Here is a 22,070-nt window from a genome sequence, read left to right as displayed (position 1 = left end):
CTATCCACACGATCAATGCCTCTCATCATCTTAAACACCTTTATCAGGTCACCTCTCATCCTCCGTCGCTCCAAGGAGAAAAGGCCAAGTTCACACAACCTATTCTCATAAGGCATGCTCCCCAATCCAGGCAACATCCTTGTAAATCTCCTCTGCACCCTTTCTATGGTTTCCACATCCTTCCTGTAGTGATGTGACCAGAACTGAGCACAGTACTGCAAGTGTGGTCTGACCAGGGTCCTATATAGCTGTAGCATTACCTCTCGGCTTTTAAACTCAATCCCACGATTGATGAAGGCCAATGCACTGTATGCCTTCTTAACAACACAGTCAACCTGCGCAGCAGCTTTGAGTGTCCTATGGACTTGGACCCCAAGATCCCTCTGATCCTCCACACTGCCAAGAGTCTTAACCATCATATTTTACCTACCAAAATGAACCACCTTTTACTTATCTGGGTTGAACTCCATCTGCCACTTCTCGGCCTGGTTTTGCATCCTATTGATGTCCTGCTGTGACAGCCCTCCATACTATCCACACACCTCCAACCTTCGTGTCATCAGCAAATTTACTAACCCATCCCTCCACTTCCTCATCCAGGTCATTTATAAAACTCACAAAGAAAAAGGGTCCCAGAACAGACCCCTGAGGCACACCACTGGTCACTGACCTCCATGCGGAATATGACCCATCTACAACCACTCTTTGCCTTCTGTGGGCAAGCCAATTCTGGATCCACAAAGCAAGATCCCACTGGATCCTATGCCTCCTTACTTTCTCAATAAGCCTTGCATGGGGTACCTTATCAAATGCCTTGCTGAAATCCATGTACACTACATCTACTACTCTACCTTCATCAACGTGTTTAGTCACATCCTCAAAAAGTTCATTTCCCAATACTAGATCAAGCACAGCCTCTCCTCTTGTAGGCTTGTCTACGTATTGTGTCATGAAACCTTCCTGAACACACTTAACAAACTCCACCCCATCTAAACCCCTTGCTCTAGGAAGATGCCAATCAATATTTGGGAAATTGAAATCTCCCACCACGCCGACCCCATTATCATTACACCTTTCCAGAATTTGTCTCTCTATTTGAAACATAGAAACATAGAAACATAGAAAATAGGTGCAGGAGTAGGCCATTCGGCCCTTCGAGCCTGCACCGCCATTTACTATGATCATAGCTGATCATCCAACTCAGAACCCTGCCCCAGCCTTCCCTCCATACCCCCTGATCCCCGTAGCCACAAGGGCCATATCTAACTCCCTCTTAAATATAGCCAATGTACTGGCCTCAACTGCTTCCTGTGGCAGAGAATTCCACAGATTCACCACTCTCTGTGTGAAGAAGTTTTTCCTAATCTCGGTCCTAAAAGGCTTCCCCTCTATCCTCAAACTGTGGCCCCTCGTTCTGGACTTCCCCAACATTGGGAACAATCTTCCTGCATCTAGCCTGTCCAATCCCTTTAGGATTTTATATGTTTCAATCAGATCCCCCCTCAATCTTCTAAATTCCAACGAGTACAAGCCCAGTTCATCCAGTCTTTCTTCATATGAAAGTTCTGCCATCCCAGGAATCAATCTGGTGAACCTTCTTTGTACTCCCTCTATGGCAAGGATGTCTTTCCTCAGATTAGGGGACCAAAACTGCACACAATACTCCAGGTGTGGTCTCACCAAGGCCTTGTACAACTGCAGTAGTACCTCCCTGCTCCTGTACTCAAATCCTCTCGCTATAAATGCCAGCATACCATTCGCCTTTTTCACCGCCTGCTGTACCTGCATGCTCACTTTCAATGACTGGTGTATAATGACACCCAGGTCTCGTTGCACCTCCCCTTTTCCTAATCGGCCACCATTCAGATAATAATCTGTTTTCCTATTTTTGCTACCAAAGTGGATAACTTCACATTTATCCACATTAAATTGCATCTGCCATGAATTTGCCCACTCACCTAACCTATCCAAGTCACCCTGCATCCTCTTAGCATCCTCCTCACAGCTAACACTGCTGCCCAGCTTCGTGTCATCCGCAAACTTGGAGATGCTGCATTTAATTCCCTCATCCAAGTCATTAATATATATTGTAAACAACTGGGGTCCCAGCACTGAGCTTTGCGGTACCCCACTAGTCACCGCCTGCCATTCTGAAAAGGTCCCATTTATTCCCACTCTTTGCTTCCTGTCTGCTAACCAATTCTCCATCCACATCAAAACCTTACCCCCAATACCATGTGCTTTAAGTTTGCACACTAATCTCCTGTGTGGGACCTTGTCAAAAGCCTTCTGAAAATCCAAATATGCCACATCCACTGGTTCTCCCCTGTCCACTCTACTAGTTACATCCTCAAAAAATTCAATGAGATTCGTCAGACATGATTTTCCTTTCACAAATCCATGCTGAATTTGTCCGATCATTTCACCGCTTTCCAAATGTGCTGTTATCACATCCTTGATAACTGACTCCAGCAGTTTCCCCACCACCGACGTTAGGCTAACCGGTCTATAATTCCCCGGTTTCTCTCTCCCTCCTTTTTTAAAAAGTGGGGTTACATTAGCCACCCTCCAATCCTCAGGAACTAGTCCAGAATCTAACGAGTTTTGAAAAATTATCACTAATGCATCCACTATTTCTTAGGCTACTTCCTTAAGCACTCTAGGATGCAGACCATCTGGCCCTGGGGATTTATCTGCCTTCAATCCCTTCAATTTACCTAACACCACTTCCCTACTAACAAATATTTTGCTCAGTTCCTCCATCTCACTGGACCCTCTGTCCCCTACTATTTCTGGAAGATTATTTATGTCCTCCTTAGTGAAGACAGAACCAAAGTAATTATTCAATTGGTCTGCCATGTCCTTGCTCCCCATAATCAATTCACCTGTTTCTGTCTGTAAGGGACCTACATTTGTCTTTAGCAGTCTTTTCCTTTTTACATACCTATAAAAGCTTTTACAGTCAGTTTTTATGTTCCCTGCCAGTTTTCTCTCATAATCTTTTTTCCCCTTCCTAATTAAGCCCTTTGTCCTCCTCTGCTGAACTCTGAATTTCTCCCAGTCCTCAGGTGAGCCACTTTCTCTGGCTAATTTGTATGCTTCTTCTTTGGAATTGATACTATCCCTAATTTCTCTTGTCAGCCACGGGTGCAGTACCTTCCTTGATTTATTCTTTTGCCAAACTGGGATGAACAATTGTTGTAGTTCATCCATGCAGCCTTTAAATGCTTGCCATTGCATATCCACCGTCAATCCTTTAAGTGTCATTTGCCAGTCTATCTTAGCTAATTCACGTCTCATACCTTCAAATTTACCCCTCTTTAAGTTCAGAACCTTTGTTTCTGAATTAACTATGTCACTCTCCATCTTAATGAAGAATTCCACAATATTATGGTCACTCTTACCCAAAGGGCCTCTCACGACAAGATTGCTAATTAACCCTTCCTCATTGCTCAAAACCCAGTCCAGAATAGCCTGCTCTCTAGTTGGTTCCTCGACATGTTGGTTCAAAAAACCATCCCGCATACATTCCAAGAAATCCTCTTCCTCAGCACCTTTACCAATTTGGTTCACCCAATCTACATGTAGATTGAAGTCACCCATTATAACTGCTGTTCCTTTATTGCACACATTTCTAATTTCCTGTTTAATACCATCCCCAACCTCACTACTACTGTTAGGTGGCCTGTACACAACTCCCACCAGCGTCTTCTGCCCCTTAGTGTTTGCTCTTTGATGTCCCTGTTACTATTGGGTGGTTTATAAAAAAACCCTTTCTGTTCCTAACTTCCACCCACAGAAACTCAGTAGACAATCCCTCCATGACTTCCTCCTCTTCTGCAGCCGTGACACTATCTCTGATCAGCAGTGCCACGCCCCCACCTCCTTTGCCTCCCTCCCTTGTCCTTTCTGAAACATCTAAAGCCTGGCACTCTAAGTAACTATTCCTGCCCTGAGCCATCCAGTTCTCTGTAATGGCCACAACATCATAGCTCCAAGTACAGATCCACACTCGAAGCTCATCCGCTTTGTTCATGATGCTTTTCGTTCTCTCGCATTTTTTATACTCAATAAGCAGTTCAGTTGTTCCTACCTGCCTATACCTGCTATGTACCTCCTTTTTTTTCTTAACCAGGGCCTCAATATCTTTTGAAAACCAAGTTTCCCTACACTTGTTATCTTTACCTTTTATTCTGACAGGCACATACAAGCTTTGTACACTCAAAATTTCACTTTTGAAGGCCTCCCACTTACCAAGTACACCCTTACCAGAAAAGAAGCTGTCCCAATCCACACTTGCCAGACCCTTTCTGATACCATCAAAAGTAGCCTTTCTCCAATTTAGAATTTTAACCTGCGGACCAAACAGGATCTTTTTCCTGATTTACTTTGAAACTAATAGCATTGTGATCACCAGATGTAAAGGGTTTCCCTACACAACCGTCTCTCACCTGCCCTGTCTCATTCCCCAGTAGGAGATCAAGTATCCCACACTCTTCGCGTTCGGACTTCCATGTACTGACTAAGGGAACTTTCCTGAGCACTTTATCCCACCTATTCCTTTGACAGTATGGGAGTCCCAGTCAATATATGGAAAGTTAAAAATCACCTACTATAACAAGCTTATGTTTTTTGCAAGTCTTTGATCTCTTACAAATTTGTTCCTTTAAATCCCAGAAACTGTTGAGCGGTCTATAATGTGGGCTCACTAACGTGGCCATACCTTTCTTATTCCTCAGTTCCACTCATAAAGCCTCACTAGACAAGTTCTCCCATCTGTCCTGACTGAGAACTGCCGTGACATTTCCCATGACTAGCAACGCCAACTCTCCCGCTTTGCCGCGTCAAAATCAACAGAATCCCGGAATACTGAGCTGCCAGTCCTGCAACAAGTCTCACTAATGGCTACAATTTCATAATTCCAGGTGCTGATCCATGCCCTGAGCTCACCGCGTTTCCTCTCCTCTATCTGTTCCGGCATTCTGGTTCCCTACCCCCTGCAACTCTAGTTTAAACCTCCCCCACCCCACCACCTTATGTAGCACTAGCAAACCTTCCCGCTAGGATATTAGTCCCCTTCCAGTTCAAATGCAAACCGCCTCCTCCAGGTCCCACCTTCCCTGGAAGAGAGCCCAATGATCAAAATATCTTAAGCCCTCCCTCCTACACCAACTCCTTAGCCACATGTAAAGCTGTAAGATCTTCCTATTCCTGGCTTCACCAGCACGTGGCATGGGTAGCAATCCTGAGATCACAGCCTTGGATGTCCTGCCCTTTAAACTTATTATTGAACTCCCTGAACTCACTTTGCAGAACCTCATCACTTGTCCTACCCATGTCATTGGTACCTACATAGATCACATGTTTGACTGCTCACCCTCCCACTTAAGAATGCTGAGGACAGCCCCAGCTATGCTGGACTCTGGCACCCAGTAGGCAACATACCATCTGGGAATTTTGTTCACACCCACAGATTTTCCTCTCTGTTCCCCTAACAAATTCCCTATCATCACAGGTTGTCTCTTCTCCCCCGCCCCCCCCCGCCTTCTGACCTGCAGAGACAGACTCAGTGCCAGAGTCCCTCAGTGACTTCCCTCAGCTAGGTCATTCTTCCCCCCCCCCCCCAATATTATCCAAAGTGAGGGGGATGGCCACAGGGGTACTCTGCACTGGCTCTTTAACCCCTTTCCCTTTCCTGTCACCGAGTTCCGTGTCGTCCTGCACTTTGGGTGTAACTACCTCTATGTCCTATCTATCACTCCCTCAGCCTCCCGAATGATCCGGAGTTCATCCAGTTCCAGATCCAACTCCTTAATGTGGAGTTTTATATTTTATCAATGTTTTTCAGGCTGCCTTTAGCGCTTTTTTGGTGATTAGCATTTGCCTATACTTTGCCTATTCTTTCCTGACAGTTATTTAATTTTTACACTACCAATCAAGATGAAGAGATCACACTGCCCTATTTGTAAAAGAGCAATCTGTAAAAGGTGAAAGTGGATTTATATCTCCTGGAATTTGATATAAATATAGATATTTTTATGAAATTCTGCTTTGAGTACTAAAAATTGTGTGGACTTCAAAATGTTTCCTGAGGTATAGATGTGCTTTTTAAATGTCACTCTTGCCAGCTATCCGGTCTTCAGAAAGATTGAAGCTTTTAATTACTATGAAAAGAACCACCAGAATCAATAGGATATATCTGGTCTGAATAGTTTTATTTGAAGCAGAAAGTGGCAGAACCACTCAGTGGATCAGATAAAATGCGCTTGTATTAACGACAAGAGGTTCAGGACGTCTTGAGTTGCATCCATGCCTTCAAAGTATTTGTCAAATCATCCTTTTCTTTCCGAAGGGATGTTTAAAATGACATATAATAACGAAAAGGTATATGATGTTAAATATATAAAGTTCCAGAAGAGCCCAGAGCATCTGCATATCATTGTTTAAATAAAATCCTTGGGACTCCAGTTGGTCAGTCTGAGTTTAGTCTGCCTAGTTCACTGGCAAAATCGAAAAACTCATATTCTTGTTAAAAAAAAAATCACTTCCTGTGTACAGATGTTACTAGTTCCCAGTACTGTTTGATAGGGCATCTTAAAAACAATTTCACATTTAGAAAAAGATACATTTAAAAAATCCCATTGCAAATTCATCATCTCAAAAATGTATTTGAACTGAAGGTAATCTATTGCGTTGCTTGGTTATCCATCCCTGTCAGGGTTTCTTTTGTTTGGTAGAGAGCAATGGAAGATAATGGTCATTGGGTAGTTAGGTTTAGAGGAGCCTCTGGGGGTTCTTCGATTAGTGACAGGTAATGGGAGAAGACATTAGGTTCATTGGCACCTCACGTGCTGCCAAGTAAGCAGTTTTGGGAATGCATGTGGACACATTTTTCCTGTATGTAAGGGCATGGGATCTCCTCTGTGGGCATGTGTGGACACAGCACTCATTTGTATCTGTGTATATGTGTTTGTGTGTATGAACTCATCCACATGACCCTTGGTGTCAGATGAATGATGGATTGGGTCCCAATGGTCACAATTACACTCAGAAATGATCACTAGTGAAATCATTTTAATGGGTGATTTGCACAATAAGTTTGCATTGATGGCTCCAATTTCTGGTCTGGACCCACTGTTGCCAGATATTCCCTCAGTTGATTCCATTTTGTCAACAGCTGTGGGGTTTATGTAACTCACCAACACTTTAAATTAGGTGCTTGCAAGCATCCAAGTGTTAACATTCATGATATCAGTGAAAAACTGGTTCATAGAATTTCTATTCTCTCTCTCGCTATTGAAATAAAGTCAAGACATTGCATTATTCCAGTGTGCCTACCATTTACAAGGAACTTTTGTATTCCTGAGTTTCTCATGGAATTCCCTCTGCTGCCTCAGTGAATCCTCCAAGTTCCCTCAGTTCTCCTGAGCTCCTGCGGCAGCCATTTTCCCAGGATGTAGGATCTGGGATTACCAGCAGAGAGCACAGGGCCACCATTGCAGTCCTCAATTCATACCTGAACAAAGCTACCCTGCATGTGTTCTTCAGAACTAGATATTCCCTGCAGTCTGCATTAAATGTTTACATTCTGCTGATCATTAATATTTCTTTTAAGAAGTGTTGTGTTCAGATGCATGGTCAAGCGTTATTTTCACATTTTCCTATACAGTATCCGCAGTTCAGTTTTGACTTTTCACAGATCACTATCTTTAAAGTTCTGAATGCTTCTGCACCCTTAGAGTATGCGTGGCAAAGAAGAGATGAACAGACTGACTGCTGAAAGGCCAAAATACATCTGTTTCTCCCAGGCATTTCTGCTCTGGTCAGATGTCAGAGGCCTGCGGGTTTTTTCCCCCCTTCTGTTCCTTGCCAGGTGCAGTAACAAGGTGAGTTATGACATTAATATCACACAGCTCTAGAGGTGTAAACCCCAGTCTCATGGTGCCTTGCTCCTAATGCCCAACTCCTACTCACTACCCACACACTGACAGCTCACTCGCATTCACACGCCCCATACTCACATGCAACTCCTCACTCGCACTCACAACACACACACATACCGCCCGTTCACACTCCCTCTACTCACTTATTGCACATTGCCCTTACTCACTTACGACACTCCCTCAGTCCCATACCGTTTCCTTATTCTGCACAATCATCTCCCAGAATTTCTTCCCTCACACGCACTTCCTTTTTCTCTCCACTCACTCTCCCTTTCTTGCCTCACTTTTTTTCTCTCTGATCTTTCTCACTCACCTTTTTTCTCCACTCACATTTTCCATTCACTCTTCCAGTCCCTCATGCATTCGTCCATAGCGACATTTTCATTCACACACCCCTCAGACTGAGGGCACTGTGAAGAGATGCCAGGAAAACCACCTCCTGGCTCTCTCTGGTGGTAACGGTATATGACCAAGGAGATTTAGACTCAGGGCTTGCTCCCCAAGCTCTTGGTTGTTATTCCTTTTCTCGATAGCGTTCAATGTTGTCCTCCAGAGCCTGATCCTGCTTAGCTGCATCCATATCAGTCCATTGCCAATACCAAAAAAGGTGCCAGTTGCCCCAATCTTGTTCCCTTCCCACCTCCCCCAAGCCTTTGTATCCTGATATGGCGGCACCTCACTATTTTCTAGTATGTTGACAGTATTTAGATACAGAATAAAACCGTCACAAACAATTCCATTGTCGGTTTTACTAAAGTTCAAATCTGTCACCTGTTTAAAGCACTCAATTTTGTGACCAGGGAGTAACAGAGCAGAACCAAAAAAAACAAGAAGCAGTAACGTTTACATGATGGTCGTCAGATGAAGACAAACTCAGGTCTCCCAGTGGCTTAGCAGCAGCAGATCGTGTTTTCTGAAACTATGAAATTCTTCTCACGTTTAAACTTGGGGGAAGAATCCGGCACAAGAAGAAACTCCCCGCTTTCCTGGGGACAGAAAGTCCCAGGTGATTCAGGCCTGTGTGTAGTCCTATTTTATAAATGGCAGAAGGTTACGCTCAGTGAAGTTGATCGTGGACTGTGCTGGCGAGATTGGAAAACATTGTAGGTCAAATACACACTGAAGCAGCCAGCAAGGGAAGGTATTGGCCAGGGAATAGTGGTTGGGCCAGCTTTTAAGAGCTACAACTTAACAAATGAAGGATGCTGAGTTAACTCTTTTGAGTTGGAGGCAACTCTAGAAGCTTGGTTATATAAAGATGGCCAGCTTTTTTCCAGGTAATAATTTTAAGGTGATTGGAGAAAAGTATAGGTGGGATGTCAGAGGTAGGTATTTTTACACAGAGAGTAGTAAGTGCAGGGAACACACTGCCAGGAGAGGTGGTAGATTTAAGAGACTCAGATAGGCAAATAGATGAAAGCAAAATGGAAGGATATGGGCTGTGTCGGAGGAAAGGGTTAAAATTATCTTGGAGGTTAAAAGGTTGGCACAGTACCATGTGCCAAAGGGCTGTACTGTGCTGTAGTGTTCTATGTTCTAAAATATTAACCACCCAATCTTTGATTCCAGAAGCTGAAACTCACTTTTGCCTCGTGCCTCATAGTAACTCACAGCAGGTGCACAGCAAGATTCTGGGAGCAATTCAGAAGGTGCAGGGCAGATACATTCCAAAGATGAAGAAGTATTCTAAAGGGAGGATGAGGCAACCATGGCTGACAAGGAAAGTCAAAGACAGCATAAGACCAAAAGAGAGGGCATATAATATAGTGAAAATTAATGGGAAGTTGGAGGACTGGGAAGCTTTTAAAAACCAACAGAAGGCAACTAAAAATGCCATAAGGGGGAAAAGCTGAAATATGAAGTTAATGTAGTTCACTATGGAAGACAATAGCAGTATGCCAGAAATTCAAGTGTCAGGGGCAGAAGTGAGTGTAGTTGTTATTACAAATGAGGTGGTGCTTGGGAAGCTGAAAGGTCTGAAGGTAGATAAGTTACCTGGATCAGATGGACTACACCCCAGGATTCAGAAAGAGGCAGCTGAAGAGATTGTGAAGGCATTAGATCTTTAAGAATCACTAGATTCTGGAATGGTTCCTGAGGACTGGAAAATTGTAAATGTCACACCACTCTTCAAGGAGGGAGAGAGGCAAAAGAAAGGAAATTATAGGCCAGTTAGCCTGACCTCAGTGGTTGGGAAGATTTTGGAGTCCATTGTTAAGGGTGAGGTTTTGGGGTGTTTGGAGGCACATGATAAAATAGGCTGAAGGCTTAAAGGGAAATCTCATCTGACAAACCCATTAGAATTCTTTGAGGAAATAACAGGCAGGATAGACAAAGGAGAGTCAGTGGTTATTGTTTATTTGGATTTTCAGAAGACCCATGACAAGGTGCTGCACATGATGCTGCTTAACAAGATAAGAGCTCATGGTATTACAGGAATGATACTAGCATGGATAGAAGATTAGCTGACTGGCAGGAGGCAAAGAGTGGGAATTAAGGGGGTCTTTTTGGATTAGCTATTGGTCTGGTGACTAGTGGTGTTCTGCAGCGGTCTGTGTTGGAACCACTTCTTTTCATGTTATATGTCAATGATTTGGATGATAGAATTGATGGCTTTTTGGCCAGGTTTGTGGACAATTCGAAGATAGGTGGAGGGGCAGGTAGTCTGCAGAACAATTTAGACAGATTGAAAGAATGGGCAAAGAGGTGACAGATGAAATCTAGTGTAGGAAAGTGTATGGTCATGCATTCTGGTAGAAGGGAGAAAGGCATAGATTGTTTTCTAAATGGGGAGAAATTTCAAAATTCAGAGTTGCAAACTGTCATGGATCCCCCTGAAGGTTAACTTACAGGTTGAGCTAGTAGTATGATAGGCAAATGCAATGTTAGCATTCATTTTGAGAGGACTAGAATATAAGTGCAAGGACGTAATGCTGAGGCTTTATAAGGCATTGGTCAGAATGCATTTGGAGTATTGTGAGCAGTTTGAGACCCTTATCTAAGAAAAGAGGTGCTGGCATTGGAGAAGGTCCAGAGGAGATTCACGAGAATGATTCTGGGAATGTAAGGGTTAACCTAGGAGGAAACTCTGGGCCTATATACATTGGAGTTCAGAAAAATGAGGGGGAATCCCACTGAAACCTATCGAATATTGCAATGTCTGGATCAAGTGGGCATGGAGAGGATGTTTCCTCTTGTGGGTGGGTCTAGAACCAGAGAGCACAGCCTCAGAAAAGATGGACGTCCATTTAGAACGGAGATGAAGAGGAATTTCTTTAGCTAGAGAATGGTGAATCTGTGGAATTCATTGCCACAGGCAGCTGTGGAGGCCAAGTCACATCTGATATTAGTGAAGTGAAAGCTGGACATGACATTAGGGGTGACTGGATCTTTCACATCCAGGATCAGGGGAGGGGAAAAACCTCCAGCAACAAGTGCTCACTCTTGTAGCTCTGCCCCCAGCCTACCCCAAAATTGCACCAACAGCAACAAACAACCCAGCAAACTGGGCTGCTGAGTTAGTTGAGCTTGTGCCTTGGGCTGTGGTTAAGTGGCCAATCTGAATATTCAAAACCACAAACCCAGAACTCAATCAGCAATTTCATAGTTTCAAAACACACCTTGGTGTGAGGATGTGTACATTTGTCTGAAGGTGAATCTTTGTGTATTCAGGCAAGTTTGTGCAGTCAATTGTACGACTGTGTATGTGTTTGAGGTGTGTGTGAAATGTATGTTAGTATGTGTGCATGTGATGTGTAAACATTATGTAAGTTTTGTGCTGTGTATTCATGTAGAATTTTGTGTGTGACTATAATTTATGTGTATTACATCAGGTTTTGTGATGCATATGAGTGTGTATTCATGTGAGTTTTTGTGGTGTGTGTGTGTTCTATGTAAATTCTTGTGTGTGTGACATGTGTGTATTACATAAGTTTTTTGTGGTATGTGCACTTTACATTTTTGTGGTGTGTGTGTGTGTTCATGTGAGTTCTTGCGGTTTGTGTGTCTGAGTATGTGGTTGCACAACCAAAGACAGTACATTTCCTTCATGGTTGTGACCGTAGCAGCGGATACTGTACACGATAGTGCTCCTGGATCCAAAGGAAACACACAGTAAAGCAGTCCAGTAACATGCAGGTAAAAACTGTATAATGGAGTGTGGAGATAAAGCTTCCTCAGTGACTGGTAGATGGAAATGGATGGGTGAATCTTTGGTAAATAGAACACTCTAAGAGTAACCAGCCAATTGCCTTGCATCCGACTGGCAATTAGGCACCAATTTTGCGTAGAGTTGTTTGCAGTAACTGTACGACCAGGCTTGGGGGAGAGGTAGGGTGAGGGGGTGGTTGCAGTGTACTGTTCTGGGAAAGAGGCCCTGATGGCTACCACGACTGCCTGACTCCCAGCTCAACAGGAAGTCTCTGCATGCTCGGCGCTGAGTGGCAGCTGATTGTGATGATGCACACCTGTTGGTGGCCACCTTGTATGGCGACTACATAAGCCCCCCCCACCCCCCGTCCACTGGGGGGACAAGGTCATGTCCCTGTGACCAGGAGCTGGTGTCAGGGTGATAAAAGAAGGGGCATGTTTGACAGACCGGGAGGGGGTGAGATGGTGATGTCAGGCGAGAAGGGGGTCTGCAGTGGTACGAGATAACTATTGGTTTGAATAGCACTTACATGGAGGGATGGTGAATAGTCACTGCCCCATCTCCTTCCCTCGATGTCAGTCTGTGCACCATTCCAGAAGGAAGTTGCATCTGGTCTGGAGCCGATAGGTCTCATTCAATGTTCGGCTCAGAGAGAATGTTATGTGCCTCCTCAGTACGTCTACAGTCCAAATGGGCCAGTTAGGCTGAACTAGTCTCAGCTCACAGAGGCCATCCCCAACCCATCTATTCTCCTACTGCCCTGAACACCCTTCCTCCCCAACCTGGCTGCCTTTAATGGGAACCAAAGGGTGGGGCCAGTGTACTGAGAGGGCCTTCTCATCTCGCTGTGGGGGACCTAGCAAGCACAATATATTTTTCATCCAAAATTGATGCCTGACTCAACACTAAAGAACAACATTCACTTTAGAAAATGGAAGTGAGAGCTTCAATACAAGCACATCCACTCTCCCTAACAAAAAATAAAAACAATTCAAATAAAAACTATTTCAGCACAAAACAGAATAATGCATGACTGTTAGCATCAACAAAACTATCCTCATCAACACATTTAAAAAGGAAAGACATGGCATCCCTCTCTAAAAATCTATAAAAGTGTTCAATTGAAACATTTCATTTAAAGCAGTTTCTTTGTGTTTCATTTCTACTAAGAGTTAAATTGATTTTTTTTAAGTCAGCAATATAACGAAGCAATCTCTCTAACTTCCCTAGTCCCTGCCAACACCATTTCTAAACTCCCAGCAAAGCTTTAGAAGAATGTTCAATGGCTCGCATTAGTCTTTTCAAAAAAAAAACACGCATGCACACGCACACACGCGCGCACACACACACACTCACGCACACATACTGTACACACGTATATGTAAATATATCTGCATCTTAAAGCTACCTATTAAATGGAGGGCAAAAAGAAAAAAAGCATTAAAGAGGCCAGGTAGCAGAGAGAAAACAAAATCAAGAACACAACTTTAAATTAGCTGCTTCCTTATCTTTGTCCTTTGTGATATATGCTCATGCATACAACCTCTACAATTGCTTAAAAGAAGAATTTTTTTTACACATATCTGAGTATTGATTTCCCTCTCAAGACTGGAGAGGTGCAGAGAGGTGATGCAGAAGAGAGTTATGTTGCTTCTTTTTTGGGTGCTGAGAATTGGGAATAAAACTCAGCAGGTCGACCAGCATCTTTGGAGAGAGTGAATGTAAAATGTGTGGTGCTTCTCCCTCTGACCACACCAACCTGAAGCTTTTGAGCAATATTTTGCTTTCACACCAGCAAGATTTGGTGAACTAACATTGAATGTCTTTGCTTCATGTCTGGTCCTGGTGGGGAAGTGGTAGTGTCTCAATAATACAAAGCAATCCTATTGTGAATTCACAATCTACTGGAGGAACTCTGCCAGTTGAGCAGCATCTGTGGAGGGAGAGGAACTGTCAAAACCCTGCAACAGGATTTATCCCCTTCCTCCCACACATGCTGCTTGACTCACTGAGTTCCTCCAGCAGGTTTTCTATTGCAACAGGCTCCACCATCTGCAGCCTCTCATGTCCCCACTGTGAATGTGTTTTGAGATCAGCTCTTGTGGAGGGAAGGCAGGTTAAAATGAGCCTGAGTGGTCAGGAAGTTCTGATGATTCATGCATATTGAATGTGTTCTGGTTAAAACTGGGACACTTTCAGAAGAATTTTGGGTGTGACTGTCATTTGTGTGACCGTGGGAACAGAGGGTTTGAAACTCGGACAACTCTTCATTTCAAAGGCAGCATGTAAATTAATTAGCAGCATCAAATTGGGACACTGTGTATTTGTTGGACAAGTCAAGTCATTAATTATTACAGCACTGAAACAGACCCTTCAGTCCATCATGTCTATACTGACCACCTACTTGGTCAGAAGGATACCACCCTTCTATCCTCCAGCACTTGGTCAGTGGCCTTGGTAAATAGATGAAAGGGTTATTGGTGAGGTTGGGTCAATTTGTCAATGTTTTACCACAGAGACTGGACGCAAAACTTGCAGGACTTGGGTACACTCCACCAACGAACACTGTCTGCAAAGTCTGCACAGAGTGAGGCCCACAGAACCTTCCCTGCAGTTGGCGGCTGAGGGAGCTCCTTGCTCTCTGAATAAAGCAGCATGGTCTTGAACACTTTAACCTTGGTTTAGTGACTCAAGAGAGGCAGCAGCCAAATTAACGGGTCAGAAGGCCTCGCATCTGCGCTGACAAATCTTTGGCCTGGATCTTGTGCTCCAGTCCTGATGATAAAGTCTGTGTTAAATATAAGTCAACTGCAACCGAGGCGGTCTCCATATATGGATGGTGTCTCGATACAAGTTTTAAAGGGAAATTTAAACACTTTAAACAAGTTTTCTGTTTCCTTAAAAAAAAAATTAAATCAAAGTCACGCAGTTAACTGCAGGACCCTAACAGTGGTGATGTACAGAAGGATCTTGGGATCCAAGCCCACAGGTGGATAGGGTGGTAAAGAAGACACTTGCCTTTTTGTTCAATAATTCGGAATTTGTGCTGCAGCTTTATAAAAATATAGTTACACTGTATCTGGAGTATTACGTACAGTTCTGGTCACCTCACTACAGGAAGGATGTTAAGGCTTTAGAGAGGGTGCAGAAGAGGTTGACCAGGGTCCTGCCTGCATTGTAGGGCATGTGCTATCAGGAGATATTGGATACTAGAGGACTTGCATATAACATGAGGAGTGATGGAGTTGTAGGTGCCTGGAATGCGCTGCCAGGGGTGGTGATGGAAGCAAATATGATGGAGGCATATAAACAGCTCTTAGATGGGCACTTGATTGTGCAGAGAATGGGGGGATGTGGACCATTACAATGGGAGACTGAAAATGCATATCAAAATGGCGATGTTACGATAGTGATGGGGGAATTTCAATATGCAGGTATATTGGGAATATTTGCTTGGTGCTGATTTTGGATTGCAATAGAGAGAATTTGTAGAATGTCTATGAAATGGCTTTTTAGAACAGCTTGTGGTTGAGTCCACTAGGGGATCAAGTATTCTGGATTGGGCGTTGTGCAATGAACTGGATTTGATTAGAGAGATTAAGGTAAAGGAACCCTTAGGAGACAGTGATCATAATATGATAGAATTCACCCTGCAGTTTGAGGAGAATCTAAAGTCAAATGTATCCGTAGTACATTAAGTAGAGGGAATTACAGAGGCATGAGAGAGGAGCTGGACACAGTTGATTGGTCGGGGACACCAGCAGGGATGATGGCAGAGTAGCAATGACAGGAGTTTCTGGGAGCAACTTGGAAGGCGCAGGATAGATACATACCAAAGAAGTAGTATTCTAAAGGTAGTATGACACAACTGTGGCTGACAAGGGAAGTCAAAGCCAATGTAAAAGCAAAAGCTGTTGTTATTCCTCTCTGCAGTGCATCGGGTGGCACTTTGCAGATTCTTTACCATTTTGTTTGTTTTTTTACGAGGCTGATTTGCTAGCTCAATGCTCAACTCAGCACAGATGGAAAATGTGCAAGGAGCTGGCCGGATTCAAACCCGGGACCACTCGCCTTGAAGTCCGATGCTGATGCCACTACACCACCGGCCAGCTTATAAAAGCAAAAGAGAGGGCATATAATAGAGCAAAACTTAGTGGGAAGTTAGAGGAATGGGGTCGCTTTTAAAAACCAGCAGAAAACAACTAAAAAAGCTGTAAGGAGATAAAAGATTAAATATGAAGGTAAGATAACCAATAATATCAAAGAGGATACCAAAAGATTTATATAAAGAGTAAAAGAGAGGTGAGATTAGATAGCTGACCACTGGAAAATGATGCTGGAGAGCTAGTAATGGGAGACAAGGAAATGGGAGATGAATTGAATAACTATTCTGCATCTATCTTCATTATGGAAGACTCTTAACTGTATGCCTGATGTTTGAGAGTGATAGGGACAGAAATAAGTGCAGTTGCTATTACTAGGGAGAAAGTGCTTGGGAAGCTGAAAGGTCTGAAGGTAGATAAGTCACCTGGACCAGATGGACTACACCCCAGGGTTCTGAAAGATGTAGCTGAAGAGATTGTGGTGGCATAAGTAATGATCTTTCAAGAATCACTAGATTCTGGCATGGTTCCAGAGGACTCAAAAATTGCAAATGTCACTCCAGACTTTAAGAAGGGAGAGAGGCAGCAGAAAGGAAATTACAGGCTAGTTAGCCTGACTTCAGTGGTTGGGAAAATGTTAGATTTCATTATAAAGGATGAGATTTCAGCGTGCTTGGAGGCACGTGATAAAATAGGTCAAAGTCAAGAATCTTGCCAGACAAATCTGTTGGAATTCTTTGATGAAATAACAGGCAGGGTAGACAAAGGAAATTCCGTGGATGTTGTGCACTGGTATTTTCAGAAAGCCTTTGACAAGGTGCTACACATGAGGCTGCTTGACAAGATAGGAGGCCGTGATATTACAGGAAAGATACTAGCATGGATGGAGCATTAGCTGATTGGCAGGAGGCAAAGACAGGGAATAAAAAGAGCTTTTCTGATTGGCTGCCAATGACTAGTGGTATTCCACAGGGGTCTGTGTTGAGACTGTTAAATGTTAATGACTTGAATGATGGAACTGATGGCTTTGTGGCCAAGTTTGCAGACAATATGAAGATAGGTGGAGGGGCAGGTAGCGTTGAGGAAGCAGGGAGGCTGCAGAAGGACTTAGATAGTAATGGGCAAAGAAATGGGTGATGGAACATAGTGTTGGGAAGTGTGTGGTCATGCACTTTGGTATAAGGAATAAAAATGTAGACTGTTTTAAAATGGGGAGAAAAAAATTCGAGATGCAAAGAGAATTGGGAGTCCTTGTGCAGGATTTCCTAATGGTTAACATGCAGGTGTGGCGCGTGGCCAAGTGGTTAAGGTGTTGGACTAGTGACCTGAAGGTCGTGAGTTCGAGCCCTAGCCGAGGCAGCATGTTGTGTCCTTGAGCAAGGCACTTAACCACACAATGCTCCAGTCCACCCAGCTGAAAATGGGTACCGGCAAAATGCTGGGGGTTAACCTCGCGATAGACTGGCGTCCTATCCAGGAGGGGGAGTCTCGTACTCTGTTGCTTCACACCACAGAAACCGGCATAAGCACCGGCCTGATAAGTCTACAAGGCTCGGGACAAGACTTTAACTTAACTAACTTGCAAGTGGTGAGAAAGGCAAGTGCAATATTAACATTCATTTTGAGAGGACTAGAACATAAAAACAAGGATGTAATGCTGAGGCTTTATAAGGCACTGGTGAGGCTTCATTTAGAGTAATGTTTTGGGCCCCCTATCTAAGAAAGAATATGCTGACATTGGAGAGGGATCAAAGGAGGTTCACAAAAATGATTCTGGGAATGAAAGGCTCATAAAATGACAAGTGTTTGAGAGAGCATCTCATTGAAATCTATGGAATGCTGAAAGGCCTAAATAGAGTGGATGTGGAGAGAATGTTTCTTATAGTGGGTGGGGGGGGTGGTGGTCTTGGACCAGGAGGCATATCCTCAGGAAAGAGGGATGTCCATTTACAATGGAGATTAGGAGGAATTTCTTTAGCCAGAGGATGGTGAATCTATGGAATTCGCTGCCACAGGCAGCAGTGGAAGCCAGGTTATTGGGTATATTTAAAGGAGAGGTTGATAGGTTCTTGATAGGTCAGGACATGAAAGATTATGGAGAAAAGGCAGGAGAATGGGGTTCAGAGGGAAATAAATCAGCCATAATGAAATGGTGGAGCAAACTTCTGTTTTTTTTTTCTGTGGGAAGGAGGGATTGGAGGGGTGGGGTTGATGAGCGTGATGCCATTCTTTCCTTTCTTGGTTTCATGGCTGTCTGGAGAAGAAGAATTTCAAGTTGTATACTTTGATAACAATAAATGAACATTAGACTCAATGGGCCAAATGGCCTGATCTTGCAGACATGGTGTAGGCAGCTGAATTAGCTGAACATTGAATTACTAGTTTAATTAGCTTGGCACATCATGGTGGCTCAAAGGTCCTCTGCCTGTGCTGTCTTGTTCTATGTTCTACGTGTATCCCTGCTGGGAATGTCATCTTTTAATTGACAAAGAAATGTGTGTGAGCTGATTTGCAGTGTAGCTCACAACCGCAGGCTGAGAAAGTGAAAGGGCTCCATCCTGTGGCTGCGCCCCTCGCAGGCCTCCACACACTTCCCAACCTGTTGTTCCCAGAGGGTACTGTCCAAATCTGGTCACGTACAACACTGGACATTCTCTAGTAATCTAGCACAGGTAGTCAATGTCAACTATACTCAGACACAGACCGAAGCTACCTGACTGATCCATTCACAAACACAAAAGGTTCTCTTTTCACCGTATGGTTGCTTACTTATACTGTGAGTCTCTGCAGCCATCACTGTAATCCCATCCAAATCCCTTAAACTAATTGTATTCTTCTAAACAGCAGTAGTGCTCGAGTTAGTAAAAGGCTCTGCTTATATTTACCTATTGGTTAGTGATCAGAACCTGCAAAGCCAAAGGTGGTGAGTTGCTTAAAACGAGCCCTGAGAAAACTCACACAGTTCTCCCTGCCACTCTCAACAACAAATTTAGACTCTAAATGATGGAGCTTGATTAATATTGAGAATTGCAGAGAAGTAAACATAACAACTTGTTTATTGTTGTGTTCTTCAAAACAGCAGAGGATAATCCACGATAAACTTACCAGCATGGGCCATAGTTGTGGGCTTATTTCCCCCACAATGCACCAGGCCAACATGAGGGCCTCTGACACTGGAATTCCATTTGGCTGCCTAAGTGAGCATGATCCTTTCCTGCCTCTGGTTCACTCTTTACGGAAGCTTTCTGCTTCTTTTATATCATGCATACTCAACTCAGACCTAAAGGGGACTTTTGTAACAAGCTGTCAAGGAAAATCCCTTTTAATCTATTCATTCTCTGGTGACTTAGCCCCCTTTTATAGAATCCAGTTAAATCCTAAAGGCTCTCGTTGATTGGAGCGCTATGATTCCCTCTGAAATTGCTGGGCATCAAGTGCATAAACCTCACCCTGTGAAATCCCAGAGACATTGGTGGCAACAGTAGGGCAGTTACTGGGCCTTTACCCTCTTGTACCAATTTTACCAATGAGGGGATTGTGGTATGGTGGAGGCCATGTAAGAACTGTCATCAAAATGCAATGAAATACAACAAGAGACACTGAATCTCAATCATAACTACCCAAGAGAATGTATTGGAAAAGGAAGGAAGTGCAAGGTTCGCTGGTAGGGGTAGTGGTAGCAGAAAAGCAGGCGTGTGGCATCAATTGAACAGTCTGAATGTTTTGAGCTGAATGGCCTTCTGTCTTGCAAATCTTTATGGTTTGGGACCTCAATCCACTTTCAAGGCTGAAGATGCTTAACTCAGTCCTCGAAGCTACTGTTTTTTAAAAGAACAGAGGCCACTAATTAAAAGTGTAATCGCGGTGACAATTGTTACTCAATCTGTGAGGGGAGGAAGCAGTAATTTGTAAAGGAGCACGATGAAGAGAAGCGGTAATTTGAAGTTGTGTTTTCTTTTTGAATTTTGGTTAGCGTGTTCCCACAGAGGTCATTAAAAAGGAGAAACCTGAAATGGCACTAAACACTACAGCATTGCAATGCAGCAACAGATAAATCAAATCATTGCAACTGTACATGGCCAAAGCTTTCACCAAGTGAAGGCCAGAACCTGGATATTTTACAAAACCAAAAAAAACTAATCACGGTTAAAAAGACATTTGATGTGTAATATTCTCCTCTCTCACTCTGAGCAGTTTCAGAATGCTTAAATAATGATTTGCAATAGATGCACTTCCAAAAAAATAAGCTCTCTTTCCTGTATCAAAATAAACCTCTTTTCCACATTCTGCCACCGGTTTGGTATGTCTGCTTAACTGAAGTAGAAAGTTTTATCAAAATAGCTGTGTATTTTTTTTCTTTCTTGAATGTCTTACAAATAAAAGGAAAAACTTTTGTGTGTGTTTTTTTTGTTTCCAAATCTTGTGCAAAAAAATTTCTCTTTGTGTTTTCTCTCTCCAGAGGAGTTTGGTTCACAGCGATTCAGGAGAGCTGATTCTTTCACGTTCTCAGTCTCACATCTGTAAAGAAAGAGGTCGTAGGTCATAGGCGTCATAGTCAGGCAACATGGAAAGAAACCTTTGCCTCACCCAGTTTGGATGCATCCCATTAATTCTGTTTTGTTACCCTCTCCACATCCCCATCAACTCTCCCCAGATTCGACCCCTCACCTACACACTAGGGGCAACTTACAACCCCAGTTAACCTACCAACCCCATACATCCTTGGATCACACATGCAACCACAGAGAGAACATGTAAACGCCACACAGACAGCACCCGAGGTCAGGATTGAACCTGGGTCTCTGGGGCTGTGAGGCAGTGGCTCTACCAGCTGTGCCACCCTAAAAAGGGAGAGATTTTGAACACATCTGAGCACACTAATGGCTGGTTTGTTTCTGAGAGAGAGGGAAGAGTATTGGCTTCGTATCCCTCCTCCCTGAATGCTGATGGACTTCCTAGCCCACTGATTGCACCTCTTTCCTTCATCACCCCTTCCCATTTAAGTTCCCTTACGTTGGGTCAGCTTCTTCTGGCAAAGGATATTAGTGAACCAGTGGAATTTTCACGACGACCTATTGGTATACACGCTCACAGAGTGTGCCACCTTGATCCAGTTCAACTCTACAACTTCCAATCTGCTGGAGGAACTCAGCTGGTCGAGCGGCATCCATAGGCGGAAGGGAATCGTCGACGTTTCAGGTCGAATACCTGCATCAGGACCTTAAACGTTGACAATTCCTTTCCCCCCACAGAGATTTCTTGTCAGTGTATTGAGGTTTCAGTACAAGCTCAGTAGCTCCCTTAACTGCATCAGCGAAGGGGTCACTTTTCCAAACCGTTATCTGGATCATGACAAACTCAGTCCCGGTGATCAAGAATGCCCCCTCTCTCTGCACTGTGCCCGATTTTGATGGTCTTCGGGCAAGGTATCCTATCACAGAATCAAACCGAACGACACTACAGCAGTGACTACACTATAGATGCACAGAAGAGGAGGGAGGTCAAGCTGCTCAGTGATTCTAATGGTTAAATTGCAGTTCTTTCTCCCGAGGTTCGCAAATGACCCAGTTCCCGGTCAATCCTGCTGCTCTTGCCATTGTTCTAACTCTCTCCCTTATCTCTCCCTGCTGCCCTTGCCTCCTTATACCATGAAAAGGATGGGCAGAAACACCCCCACCCCATCCCAGATTTTAAAAAGGTGAGAGGTGAGCAGGCTGTTTCAACAGAAGTGTGGTAAGCACATCCACACAGACTACTTGTTGGCCAGAGGCTGGAAACTCCTCAGGGGGACACGACAAATGTGGGATTGAAAATTGCATACAGTGGGAATTACTGGTTGGCCGCTGGTGCAGCCTTGAAGTTGGTGAGGTAATC

At 43.8% G+C, this 22,070-nt stretch overlaps 2 protein-coding genes across 12 annotated transcripts in view; one reads left to right on the top strand and one right to left on the bottom strand.

Annotated features, from left to right (window-relative positions):
* Nucleotides 1-22,070, top strand: part of smarcd1 (SWI/SNF related BAF chromatin remodeling complex subunit D1) — a 108,680-nt gene that overhangs the window by 80,687 nt on the left and 5,923 nt on the right. The gene's annotated exons all lie outside the window — the stretch shown is intronic.
* LOC140191795 (RNA-binding motif, single-stranded-interacting protein 2-like) overlaps nt 6,199-22,070 on the bottom strand; it is a 269,357-nt gene continuing 253,485 nt past the window's right edge. For all 11 annotated transcript variants that reach the window (XM_072249564.1, XM_072249565.1, XM_072249566.1 and 8 more), the window contains one exon: nt 6,199-20,714. In XM_072249564.1, the coding sequence (XP_072105665.1) occupies nt 20,709-20,714 (6 nt within the window). In that variant the 3' untranslated portion in view covers nt 6,199-20,708. The remainder of the gene's footprint in view (nt 20,715-22,070) is intronic.

The sequence above is a fragment of the Mobula birostris genome, chromosome X (genome assembly GCF_030028105.1).
Source record: "Mobula birostris isolate sMobBir1 chromosome X, sMobBir1.hap1, whole genome shotgun sequence".
Taxonomy (NCBI): Eukaryota; Metazoa; Chordata; class Chondrichthyes; order Myliobatiformes; family Myliobatidae; genus Mobula; species Mobula birostris.
The sequence above is the reverse complement of the archived record's forward strand: the minus strand, read 5'-3'. Positions and strand labels throughout refer to the sequence as shown.